Raw genomic sequence first — 14,079 nt, 5'->3', positions numbered from 1 at the left:
AGAATGAAGACACTATGTCTGAAATGAGATCTCTTTCTCCCAGATCAATCTGTGCATCTTTGTCTGATAATTCCATACACAAACTGCCCCCTGACATCAGTGATGAAACAGAGACCTCCAGTGACTCCAGGTATGACTTTAGCAGTTTTGTAACATTTTATCAGAGTTACTTATATCTCTGAAGTTCAAAAAGTAGAGCGCAACTCTCACTCACTAAACGGTGGGTTTGATTTTTTTTGGCTTTTTCACACAACATTAACAGATGTTGACCAGCACTGATGCTATTTGTTGGATTTTGTCAGATCAGTGTGTAACCAATGCCGGCGTCTGTCGTGTTCAGTCTGTGTTTATTGGGTTGTGGAATTTCTGAGAAGTGATCAACTGTAATCTGTTGATTGATAGTTATTTGTATTTCTATCTGTATTGAGACAAAACCAAATGTGGGCAGGGCTTAAACCAGAAGTTTGTCAATACTAAATAAAAAGCCCATTTTAATTGTAATTTTGTGGCAAGTGTTTTTTGCATATAGCAAATTTACCTTGTATAATTGACAAAATTGCTTATTCTTGTTTTCTACTAAATGTATGTAAATATCTTTAATAACTAATTTCAACAATAATACAAATATCTTTTAATAGCTGCCTCAATGTATAATAAAATGTAAAAGTTTGACATATCAAATAGTAGAAATATATACAGTATCTTAATATACAATAATACTGTGCATGTATATGTGTGTGTATAATGTACAAACTTGTTTATCTTTTGTCAGAAACAACAGGAAGAAAAGATCAAAATCCCCAGAACCCAGCGGTGTCTCTATGAATAGTACAAGATCCATGGATCTTCACATTGAATTCAGAGATGGAACAGTGCCTTCTGCCCCACTGTTAGTATTAATATTTAATATTTAGCTGCTGATTTACTGTAATTTACCTTGATTAAATAAAGTTATAAGATACCTAATCAACACTAAATGTTCTCCAAAATATACAACATAAAATCCATAATGTTATATTTCTTAAAATGTTAAACAATGATTATAATAACTGTGCCATTTTTGCTTTTCTTTATTTTAATTCCAGCATTGTGGAGATAGATAATACAATTGCATCCTACGATCAGACCCACATCAAGCAGAAAAGAACTGAAGCAGTCCTGCAGAGAGTCAAAGAACAGCACAAAACCAGCATGAAAAACAAGTTTGGCTGCTTATTTGAGGGAAACAAACTACAAGAGAATGAAACCCTCTTGAACAGGATCTACACACAGCTCTACATCATAGAAGGAGAGAGAGAAGGAGTGAATGAAGAACATGAGGTTTTACAGATGGAGAAAACATCCAGAACACAACACTCACAACAAAATCCAATAAACTGTAATGACATCTTTACCACCTTATCTAAACCAGGATATGATGAGAAAGACAAAATCAAGACTGTTCTTACTAAAGGCATCGCTGGAATTGGAAAAACTGTCTCTGTGCAGAAGTTCATTCTAGACTGGGCAGAGGGAGAAGCCAATCAGGATGTAGATTTCATGTTTGTGCTTTCATTTCGAGAGCTGAACTTGATTCAAGATCGTCAGTACAGTCTTCACAGACTTCTGCTTGACTTCCATCCTCAGCTTCAAGATCTGGACTCAAAGGTTTATGAGGAGTGTAAAGTTGTGTTTATTCTAGATGGTCTGGATGAAAGCAGAATGTCACTGTTTTCAGATGATGAGAAAGTTTGTGATGTGAATGAGTCTTCATCAGTGGGTGTGTTGATGTCAAACCTCATCAGAGGAGATCTGCTTCCCTCTGCTCTCATCTGGATCACCTCCAGACCAGCAGCTTCCAATCAGATCCCCTCCAAATACATCAACCGTGTGACAGAAATTCAAGGTTTCAATGACCCTCAAAAAGAGGAATATTTTAGGAAGAGAATCAGTGATGAGCACCAAGCCATCAGAATCATCTCACACATCAGAAGAGCAAGAAGCCTCCACATCATGTGCCACATCCCCGTCTTCTGCTGGATCTCATCCACTGTGATTGAGAAGCTCCTGAAAGAAGATCTGAGTGCAGAAATACCTCAAACTTTTACTGAAATGTACATCCACCTTCTGCTGACTCAAATGAGCAAGTATGAAGAGAGAGATCCACAGAAACTCCTAAAGACCAAAAGAGAAGTGATTGTGAAACTTGCTGAAGTGGCTTTCAAGCAGCTGATGAAGGGCAATGTGATGCTCTATGAGGAGGACCTGAGAGAGAGTGGCTTAGACATTACTGACGCCTCAGTGTATTCTGGGATTTGTACTGAGATCTTTAAGGAAGAATCTGTGATTCATCAGAGAAAAGTCTACTGCTTCATTCATCTGAGTGTTCAGGAGTTTCTCGCTGCTTTCTATGTGTTTTACTGTTATTTAAGCAGCACCATGGAAGCCCTTAAGACCTTTGATCCAATGCACAATTTGCATAAAGGTGCAATAGATAAAGCCTTAGAAAGTAAAAATGGGCATCTGGATCTGTTCCTGCGGTTCCTGCTTGGCATCTCACTGGAGTCCAATCAGAGACTATTACAGGATCTACTGTCAAACACAGAGGACAGCTCAGAGAGCATCAGGAGAACCACACAGTACATTAAAGAAAATATCAAAGATGGACATGCACTGTTCATTGAAAGATCTATCAATCTGTTCCTCTGTCTGCTGGAAGTCAAAGATCAGACTCTGTCCAGAGAGATTCAGGAGTTTGTGAAATCAGAGAAACACAAAGAAAAAAATCTCTCTCCATCTCACTGCTCAGCAATCGCCTACATGCTTCAGATATCAGAGGAGGTGCTAGATGAGCTGGATCTCAAGAAATACAACACATCAGATGAGGGGAGAAGAAGACTGATACCAGCTGTGATCAACTGCAGAAAAGCTCTGTGAGTGTTTAATCATGTGTCACAATAAAAAGTTTCTTCTGAATGGAATTGCACTGTTTCTGTTTTACTTATTTTACAATGTACAGATTTTTTTTACAAGAATTAAACAGATATAATTTAAATGATAATTGTAGAATAAGAGTAATTATTTAATTAGTTTGTGTTCTGTTCTGTTTCAGTCTTGCTGGCTGTAATCTCACTGGTCAATCCTATGAAATTGTGTCATCAGTTTTACATTCCTCAAACCCTGTCCTGAGAGAGCTGGACCTGAGTAACAATGACCTGCAGGATTCAGGAGTGAAGCTACTCTCTAATGGACTGAAGAGTCCAAAATGTCAGCTTAAGATATTAAGGTATTTTGGAACATTATACATTTATATTATACCTATATTATACAATTATAGTTTCTCTATGTTGTCAAGGCAGCAGATATGTCCTTTCTATCAGTTGTCACCAACTACTCTTCCCCTCTTTCTTTTTTTTATTTTTTATTAGGAGTGCAAAAACATAGGGTGAACACAAAACACAACAAAACACAAAAACATCAATAAAACAACAATGATTGTAACAGCAATGAAAAATAAGCAGAAATGGCAAATGAGTAATATAAGTAATAGTAAAAAGTTTTTAAAGAGTAATAACATGTATAATAATAATAATAATAATAATAATAATAATAATTATTATTATTATTATTATTATTATTATTATTATTATTATTATTATTATTATTATATTTTGTGATGATGGCAAAAGTAATAACAGTAATAATACTAACAATAGTGATACTAAAGATGGTGCTAATAAGTTGTGTAGATAGCAATAGTGAAATAAATAATCAATAATAATAATAGATAACATTGATAATAATATGAATAACATTAGTGATACTAATACTAAAGATGGTGATGATAATATTTTGTGTTGAAGGAAATAGTAATATCAATAATAATAATAATAATAATAATAATAATAATAATAATACATTTTATATCAAATATAATAGTAACAACAGTAATATTAAAAATGGTGATGATTATAATAGATTTTATTTACAGCAATAGTAATATCAATAATAATATAATAACATTAACAACAACAACAATAATAAAAATAATAACATAGTAGTAATAACAATAGTAATGCTAAAGATGGCGATGATGTTAATATTTTATGATGATGGCAAAAGTAATATCAATAATAATGACAGTAATTATAATAATAATAAAATACTAATAATAATAATAATAAAATAACAATAGTAATAGTAGTAATCAGTGATACGCGGGTTGTTCCAAAATTATTGGGTGCCTGCGGTCACCCGCAGTTGCCCGCGGTTACGAGTAATCCAAAAATATTTTTAATGATATTTGGGTCGCGGACGGTCCGGTCATTTGAAATAAAGATGCCAATTAAACCTTTGTACTTAATATAGTACTAGACACAATTTTGAAATGCATAGGCCTATACTTTATTGGCTGAATAACTGGCGCGAAGATGACGCACAAGCTCAGTGTGCAGGTAGAGGTGGAAGCGGCACAAGAAAAGGTGAAAACGCTGTTTTTGGTAAAACATGATTTTGACGACTTCATTAAGTTTTCTTTTATAGAAAACTCTTTTTAACCCTCTGGAGTCGATTGTTGTTGTTGTTGTTGTTGTTGTTGTTGTTGTTGTTGTTGTTGGGGAAGTTGTGGCCTAATGGTTAGAGGGTTGGACTCCCAATCGAAGGGTTGTGAGTTCTAGTCTCGGGCCGGACGGAATTGTGGGTGGGCGTAGTGCATGAACAGTTCTCTCTCCACCTTCAATACCACAACTGAGGTGCCATTGAGCAAGGCATCGAACCCCCAACTGCTCCCCGGGCGCCGCAGCATAAATGGCTGCCCACTGCTCCGGGTGTGTGCTCACAGTGTGTGTGTGTGTGTGTGTGTGTGTGTGTTCACTGCTCTGTGTGTGTGCATTTCGGATGGGTTAAATGCAGAGCACAAATTCTGAGTATGGGTCACCATACTTGGCTGAATGTCACTTCACTCACTCACTTAACGCGTATACACTTTATGAGTAATTTTCATTTCATTTCATTTACAAACACGTCATTAAAGAGCCAGTAAGATGAAAATTCTAAGCTTCCTATCACTGTTTATAAGTCCTGTACAATAGGTTTAAATCCATCCAAGGTTAAAAAACATTGTCATTTTGTCAAAATATCATTTTAAAATTACCTCAATTCTCAAAGATCCCCAAACGGTTCGCACAAAACTGTTCAAAAGATTCAGTTTCCTTAAACCCCACCTTTCGGTAGAATACTGTGTTCTGATTGGTCAAACTGACATAGTTGTTCCGCACACAACTTCAAGGTAAACAATGCGTTAGCATCTTTTTGGGGTGAATTATGTCTTATTCCTCTCATCGCGAAGCAAACAGTAAAATAAAAAACTTGAACAGTCTCCCTGCTTTTTTTTTCTGTGTGGGTGTATTCAAGCCGCGCGCTTCAGTTTGAATCTGAATAGCGCGTTCAGCGCAGGGGCGTGGTCACATTAGATATAATGAAGGGAGACGTGAAAAACGGACATTGCGTTGTTTTCATATGGATTACTTTATCACAAAATATCTGTTAGCAGCACTTGTTACACTTCATTTAAATGACGTGTTTGTAAATGAAGATCAGCGCAGACAAAGGCTGCAGACAGCACACATACTGATAAGACGCTCGGGAGAAAACAAACACATAACTTCATAATCATACTTTGCGTTGTGATTCGGAGATGCTTGTTGGTCTAAATAAAGTTGGTAATTAACCCTCTTTTATGGCCAAACGCTTTGAAAATCCCGCTGTACTCACCGAGATTAGAAAAGCAGTCATCAGTGAAGGGATTTGTTGTACTGCTCTGGTATTGTGGTAAAAATGAATTTTAGCCATTGGTTCTTCTGATCTTCATTCTTTGGCAGTGAAAATAAAACAAACTTGCCTTTACAATTAAAAACACACTGTCTCCTCGACATGACGCTATCACACCAACTAGAGCTTCTGTGTGTGTGTGTGTGTGTGTGTGTGGGGGGGGGGGGGTCAGAGTTCAGTTTCTCCCAACACGGTAAGCAGAGATTATTATGCAAAGTGAATACTCAACGAAGAGACATGAAAGATATCTATAGAAAGCTTGACTGCTTTTAAACTAAACAAGTGCCACCGAAAACAAATATTCTGTGATAAAAGTAATCCATATGAAAACAATGCGATGTCCGTTTTTCACGTCTCCCTTCATTATATCTAATGTGACCATGCCCCGCGCTGAACGCGCTATTCAGATTCAAACTGAAGCACGCGGCTTGAATACACCCACAAAGAAGAAAAAGCAGTGAGACTGTTCTTCAAGTTTTTTTATTTTACTGTTTGCTTCGCGATGACAGGAATAAGACATAATTAGCCCCGAAAAGATGTGATGTGTTTGAGGATTTGAGATTGGGATTTCCTCAGAAAAAAAGGATGAAGTGCTTTATTCAGCAGAGATCAAATATATAAGTAAGTCTCTTTTTATTTATTTACATACTTGTACTAGTTTTCACATAACGTCTAAACATTTTACTAGTTAGACTTTTTCCAAAGACTTTTTCCAAAATATAATTCCTGACTAAATGTATAATCAAGTGAAACATGCAGTTTTCATTAACAATGGGGAAGTTGTGGCCTAATGGTTAGAGGGTTGGACTCCCAATCGAAGGGTTATGAGTTCTATTCTCGGGCCGGATGGAATTGTGGGTGGGGGTAGTGCATGAACAGCTCTCTCTCTCCACCTTCAATACCATGAAGCAAGGCATCGAACCCCCAACTGCTCCCCGGGCGCCGCAGCATAAATGGCTTTCCACTGCTCCGGGTGTGTGCTCACAGTGTGTGTGTGTGTGTGTGTCCACTGCTCTGTGTGTGTGCATTTCGGATGGGTTAAATGCAGAGCACAAATTCTGAGTATGGGTCACCATACTTGGCTGAATGTCACTTCACTTTTCACTTTCAATATACAATACTATATACAGTTCAAAAGCTTGATGTAAATAATATAAATGTAACTGTAACAAATGTAATAATTCTGTTCTTTCAATTTATCCCCCCAATAAACCCTGAAAAAATATTCTAAGCTCTTTTAAAAATTTATAATAATAATAATAATGATTTTTTTTTTTCTAGAAAATCAGATCGTTAAGATAAAGATGTTCGTTTTCTATAAATTGTATCTTAATTTTGATCAATGTTTTATCAATCAATTGCCCGTATTTTATAAATTAGAAGCAAATATATAGCAGACAATGTAATGAGGCAATGGCAAGATCACTTGTATGTGAACTGGAGGGCGCCGAAATTTAGCTTGTGACTCACAGATGCGAGAAATATAGGCTATATATTACAGAAAGCTTGAAATGTCTACTTTTATCCGAAAATATTAAAACCAAAATAAATAGGCTACTCTCTGATTATGTAATCCATATGAAATGTGGGTTTCTCTCTGGCATGGCGAGTCCGCATTGTCAACTTCATATTTGCAGCAACACAGAAAACACCAGTTTATTACTAAACAATTAAATGTCTCCTTGCATATTTTCGAACCAGGCCATTCTGGCTTGAGCGAGACCCCACGGAACGAGCTAGCGGAGCGTAATATAAGGAGGAATGCGCTCTCCACTAACGAGCTCTGATCGGAACAAACCCGAGCCTCACTGTCTGCGGAACAGAAACATTAAAATAGACATAGCCAGACTAGACTATTTTAGAACAAATTATGAGCTTATTTTTTATCGTAATAATTATTGACAAAATTTGAATATATTAAGGATTTTTTGTTTGTTTGTTTGTTTGTTTTTTTTCTTTTTTTTTTTGCCTAGTTCCTATATCTATGGCCCAATGACGATATGATGAGCATTTAGCATACTACATTTAAAAAATGCGGGTCAGGAAGCAAAACAATATTTTCTTTTCCTTTTTTTGCAGTCCAAGTTAGTTGAAAATGTCGGTCGGGTGTGGGTTATTAATACATTGACCCGCGCATCACTGGTAGTAATGAAATAATGACAGATATCTAACGCTTACCACTCCTCTCCTAGCTTCTGTGTCAGTTTTTTTTTTCTCCCTCCTTCTCATTCACTGTACAGTTACTATTATATGTATGCCTAAACTGAGGTGGTGCATTAAAAGAAGGGTGTGGTTAACTTTGTGTGCACAAACTATTTTCCTTGGTATGACCAAAATTCATCACTCAGCGTTGTGTTTTTAATGTGCTGTGTCAAGTAAAAAATAGTTCTTTTAAAAGAGCCTATTGCCAGATGTTGTGTTGCATTTTACTCCTCCTGGCTTACACTCACTTTAGAGTGAATGTCCTGTATCTGTCTGGGTGATGAATTCAATTCAAGTTTATTTGTATAGCGCTTTTTACAATACGAATCGTTACAAAGCAACTTTACAGAAAATTATGTTTCTACAATATTTAGTAGTAGCTTATGGTGGTGACCGTCAGTTTGTGCACGTTTGACAGGATAAAAAAAAAATTAAAAATAATACAAGAGACAGTCAGCTAGACGATCAACATTACTAATATTATTAATTAATAATTGTTATATGATGCAGTCACATTTGTAGCAATATTTGTTAGTTCTGTTGTTGATTCAGTGTTAGCATCATCTGACATCCTCTGAGGGTCAGCATCATCTCTTCTCAGGTGTTCTGGATCCAGACTGGAGCTTGTGTAAATCCTAGTTACCACGGGATGTAAATCCCATGGCAAAACATAGAAACAAATAGAGACATCATTAGCATAGCTGCTGATCCAACAAAGTAAAATTAATTAGTTTAACCCAAGCTAAAGAATAAAAATGCACATTTGATCAGATGCAACTACACTCACAATTTAAGATACATTATTCAAATGCTTGGCGAAAGAGATGTGTTTTTAATCTAGAGACAGAGAAACAGAGATAGTGTGTCTGAACCCCGAACATTATCAGGAAGGCTATTCCAGAGTTTGGGATCCAAATGTGAGAAAGCTCTACCTCCTTTAGTGGACTTTGCTATCCTAGGAACTACCAAAAGTCCAGCGTTTTGTGACCTTAGGGTGCGTGATGGGTTATAGCGTGGTAGAAGGCTAGTTAGGTACGCAGGAGCTAAACCATTTAGGGCCTTATAGGTAAGTAATGATAATTTGTAACTGATACCAGTGTTGGGCAGTAGCGTCGCTACAAGCAGCGAAGCTACTAGTTTAACTACATTTCTCAGTAGCTTGGTCGTAGCTTCGCTACTTTCTGAATCAAATAGCTTTTCAGTAGCGAAGCTCTTTTTTTTAACAAGTAGCGCGGTAGCTTCCGCACAAGCTACATTTTCGCAAGCATTTCTGAAGCTCAAACTCAAATCGGGAAATACAACTGCTAAGATCGCTGATCCTGGATCAGTAGTGACGCGACAGCGCTACTTCATCTTGTTTGTGTTCACAGTGGATAGCAACCAAACATCTTTATGATGCATTACGTCACCTTCTGCTCCGGATGGTACCACTCCCTGGACAGTCAGGCAAAAAAATATTTGATGAAAAGATGGCATAGGATGAGGTCGGAGAACAGTTAATCACGAGTGAGTGAGTCGTCGTGGCCGTACCTCGACAAGTACATGACACTGACTGAGATAACAGAGAGAAAATATGTTTTCAGATGCTGCTTGTAAAAATTATCAGGGACCGCCCTTACGAAAGGAAAATATGTTTAACAATATATTTCTTAAAATATATTGTGATATATTGTAATATATTATTTTCCCTTTTTATTTCTAATATTTTATATATTTAAATACATTTAATAATATATTGATGACACATATATTATATAATATATTGCAAAATATACAAAAGATTGCCGCTTTCAATATATTGCAATATATTGGAAAAAATAAATATATATAAGAATATATATGCCTAATATATTACATGATATTTTCCAATATACTGCAATATATTTTTGTTTCATAAGGCCCAGCCTGGCCATTTTTTTTTGTACTGTTTGGAGGTCTTGCATTTTGTTCTGCAAAGTCCTACAGTATATTAAGCATGCCCATGCAACAGGTGCATACACTTACTTGTGCGCACATTGTTAATTACATGTATTTTGATTGTTTTTGTTGCCAAATTGATAAGGAACACAAAAAACTATTAAACTAAACAATTACACCTGCCTATCTGTTTGACTGGCAGTTTTGAGCACTGACTTGTAATGATAGCATTGACTTGTAATAAAATATGTTCAACATACATATTTATTATTAAAAGTAGCTGAGATGTAGCAAGCTACTGTTGATGTAGCTTAGCTTGCTACATTTCCCAGGGGGGTAGCTTCAGTGTAGTGAAGCTTCATTTACTGTAGAGTAACTGGTAGCTTAGCTCACTACATTTTCCAAGTAGCTTGCCCAACACTGACTGATACAGAACTTAATAGGTAGCCAGTGCAGAGACTGTAAAATTGGGGTAATATGATCATATTTTCTTGACATGGTAAGGACTCTAGCTGCTGAATTTTGGACTACCTGTAGCTTGTTTATTGATAAAGGAGGACAACCACCTATAATGAATGATCACGACTGATTATCGTTTCATGATCTCTGGTGTCACTTTATGTATTAGTGCATAGTGTATTAATGCATAAACAGTACCTTGATGTCATGAGGACGCCAGTAAGGACATGCATAATTGATTTTAAACTGAGATCAACAATGTTTGCTCAGGTGTTCGAGAGTTGAGGGCTTCACAGATGATGTAATCTTCACTGTTGTGTCTATCTGTAGGTTGTCTGGCTGTATGGTGACAGAGGAAGGCTGTCATTATCTGTCTTCAGCTCTGATTTTAAACCCCTCACACCTGAGAGAGCTGGATCTGAGCTACAATCACCCAGGACAAGCAGGAGTCCAGCTGCTTTCTGACAAACTGAAGGATCCAAAGTGCTCACTAAAAAATCTCAAGTATGTTGGATACAATTTAAGAAATCTTGATGTCTTCAGCACGAAACAAAATATTGCTTAGAAATCAAAATCATAATTTATTTTTCTGGTACTTCTCATCTCCTCATGTACTATCTTAAATCCCTATGTTATCTCAAAAATGTAGTTCTGTCATGACAACTTTGGCATGGTAATGTACATGACAATATCAAGGTATTTGGTCTTGGTGGAATAGTTCTGCTACGCTGTTGCTGCTAGTGCTGCGGCAGAGTGTAGCAGAAATGAGTCAAACCAGACAAATCAAAGAGTCTATCAGAGCTGTGTGCATTGAAACGAGAGCTGAACTCCTCAGGAAGTCATAAATCAGTTCTAGTGCCACAAGAACCAAGCAAGATTACCAACCAACCAACTTGTTCACACAACAGCTTTCAACATTAACACCAATAGAACAATTTTAATTCGAAGAAGAGATTGTCAAATTTATTGTTCGTGATTGAAATGCAACGCTGGACATCACATGTAAACCCAGGAGATCATGTTAAATACTTGCACTGACTTCCCCCATCAAGTGAAACCAGACTGAAATTCCTAAGGGGGAAGGGCTTTAAACCTTTGTTTTCACAGAAAAGTCCCTTTGCCAGAGAATGGCAAAGAAACTGCTTTTTATACATTATGTATGGACCAGAATGAACTCAAAAAGACTTGTAAATGAATCGTTCCATTGCTTAACTCCATATTCATTTATGTGTAACCCACACATTTGACTATCATGTATAATCACTTATTGTGTATGTCTTTTTATAACTATAGGATACATAGTCATGTCTAGTATTGACATAATCGAATTTTCTTGCTTGATATTGTCCTGACAATCATTTATTTGTAAAATATATCATAATCATGTTATAGGAATCATGTCCAAAATTAGACCCTGCGAGGCAGGAACCACATGCTTGGTAAGATAAACAAATGATTTATGATACCCAAGACTCAAGACCATATCTGATTGGTCAAGGCAAAATTTGAGGGGTGGCCAACAAGGAAGTTAAATACTTTGGACCCCATGAAATTTTGCTTTTAGTTCTAGCATTGCTTGGACATCAGTCATGCCTTGCTTTTTAGTCTGCTTTTAGTCTGCTTTTAGTCTAGCATTGCTTGTGCTATCAATCATGCCTTGCTTTTAGTCTGCTTTTAGTCGCTAGCTGCTGCTATTAGCCATGTCGGCTTTTAGTCTGCTTTTAGTCTAGCATTGCTTGTGCTATCAGTCATGCGGGCTTTTAGTCTGCTTTTAGTTCCAGCCTTGCTCGTGCTATCAGTCATGCCTGCTCTTAGCTTTTAGCTTGTAGCTTTGCTACCTAGCTTTAGCTTGTAGCATCTAGCCATGCGGTTAGTCATCATTGTTCTTTGAGCGCGGTTCCAGCGTGCCTGCCTGCTGCTACTATGCCACATTGACAAGGAACACAACCTAGTCTCGTCAAACTTTATTTCTTTTCTTTTCCGTTTGAGAGTTTCGTGTTCTGAGTTAAGTTTTGTAACGTCGAGTCTCCGACGCCTGACCTCGGATGCCCGTTCAACTTCGACCAGCGCACACGACTCTCCAGCTTCACCCAACGCCCAAGCACGGGCTCCCCAAGACGTCACTTCAGCCAACTGAACTTCCAGCCAATCAGCGACACCGGGATACCCCTTTCAACGGGAGTCCCTTTCACAGCAAAGGAAGGCAACGTATTCCCAGATATTTGTTGTGCTGGTGTATCTAATATAATTTTAACCCCATTGAGGAACTCAATGCGAGCGCTAATTACGTGATTGATGGTTGTTCATGTCTATGCAATTTAACGTATTGCTGTTAACTTGGGATTCCATGTTTCCATTCTCTTAAACTCATCTTTCCCTAACTTTCGACCTCCCTGCAACTTGTGTGAATGTATGTGTGCGTGCGTTTATGTGTTAGATTTGTTTATATGTCTTAGATTTATCTAATAAAGCCTTATTCATATTGAAAAGAGAAGTATCTTGTGTTTTGTGCTTACAAGTTAATGTCTTAAACTGCCGATCTTGTTACTGTGCTAATTGATAGTGGTTTCACTATAGTTTGGATATTAGTATCCAGCGCAGATTTGATGTTAAACGGCTCGTTCACTGAACCACAGGCGCGTCTCTGTGACCAGCCGTGAAACAGTGATTCTGTTCAAATTCCCTTTAAAATCTTAAATAATTCCCTTTGAGCTAAATTGACCTGTTTCCCTTACATTTATAATGGTGGAGAAAATGCGGGCAGTTTAATCTAAATTGTGAGCATAAACCAAGTTTATTTAATCTTTGATTTTGCTAAAGGAATGAAAGATGAGAAGCTTGCGAGACCGGAGTATGTGTGTGTGTGTTTGTGTGACGCGTGACGAAAGCAGCGCGCGCCCCCCCCCCCGCTTGAATGAAAGGAGCTAGAAGAGACTTTAACTCAAGTCCGTCTCTTCAATGTTAACAGCAGTAAGTGAACTTAAAAGTAAACATCTGAGATCGTACAATAAGGTAGAAATTGAGCGTGTTCCTCATTTGTGTAATGCCTTGTTTTATAGCTGATTTGATTTCACTGCGTGTTCCAGTGTCTCAAATGCTATCTCAGTCACTGTTTGCTGAACGGAGCTAAACTGTTAGTGTTTCAAAAGGGATATAAATCGGTGAATAAAGAATAGTTTTGAGCGTGTTCCTCAATCTATTTATCAAAGCCCACATATTCATATTTCATATAGTTTGATTGCCAGTGCGTGTTCCACTGCCGAATCAAATTTGATATTCGACTCCCATAAGTTAACGTTAAACATTAGAGAACAATGTTTGTCTATTTGTATCCGTTCACAAAGTGAATGCAATCTCGCGAAACACTGTGTGTGTCAGAGAGTAATTTGAATGGGAGTGTTTTAAAAGCTTGATCAAGTAAATTTTAACTGTGTACCAACAGCGAAGGAAAACTTTTATGTTTGTGTCCAGAAAAACTGGCAAGGAGAATCAAATTGCTGAGATTGATATAATAACTACAGCAGGAAGCTGCTATTTGAATTAAGATAAATTTAACTCTATACAAACTGAGAGTTTAAGTGCCACATCGCAAAACCAACTGAAAGGCGGTGTTGTTATTTGTACAGTGTTGAAATGAGCCGACATTTCATGTAACATGCTTAACTGTATTTGCAACAATGCAACGATTCATGT

The 14,079-nt window shown here is 37.1% G+C and overlaps 1 protein-coding gene across 1 annotated transcript; it reads left to right on the top strand.

The window, feature by feature from the left end:
* The first annotated feature begins 824 nt into the window (after nt 1-824).
* LOC113066409 (protein NLRC3-like) lies at nt 825-11,063 on the top strand. The gene is made up of 5 exons (XM_026238308.1): nt 825-889; nt 1,086-2,912; nt 3,092-3,265; nt 10,717-10,749; nt 11,036-11,063. Exons 1-5 carry the CDS (start codon nt 840-842, stop codon nt 11,061-11,063), a joined length of 2,112 nt encoding a protein of 703 aa, XP_026094093.1. The 5' UTR covers nt 825-839.
* Nucleotides 11,064-14,079: the final 3,016 nt, after the last annotated feature.

Source organism: Carassius auratus, chromosome 50 (assembly GCF_003368295.1).
Source record: "Carassius auratus strain Wakin chromosome 50, ASM336829v1, whole genome shotgun sequence".
NCBI lineage: Eukaryota > Metazoa > Chordata > Actinopteri > Cypriniformes > Cyprinidae > Carassius > Carassius auratus.
This window is presented reverse-complemented; position numbering and strand designations above follow the sequence as displayed.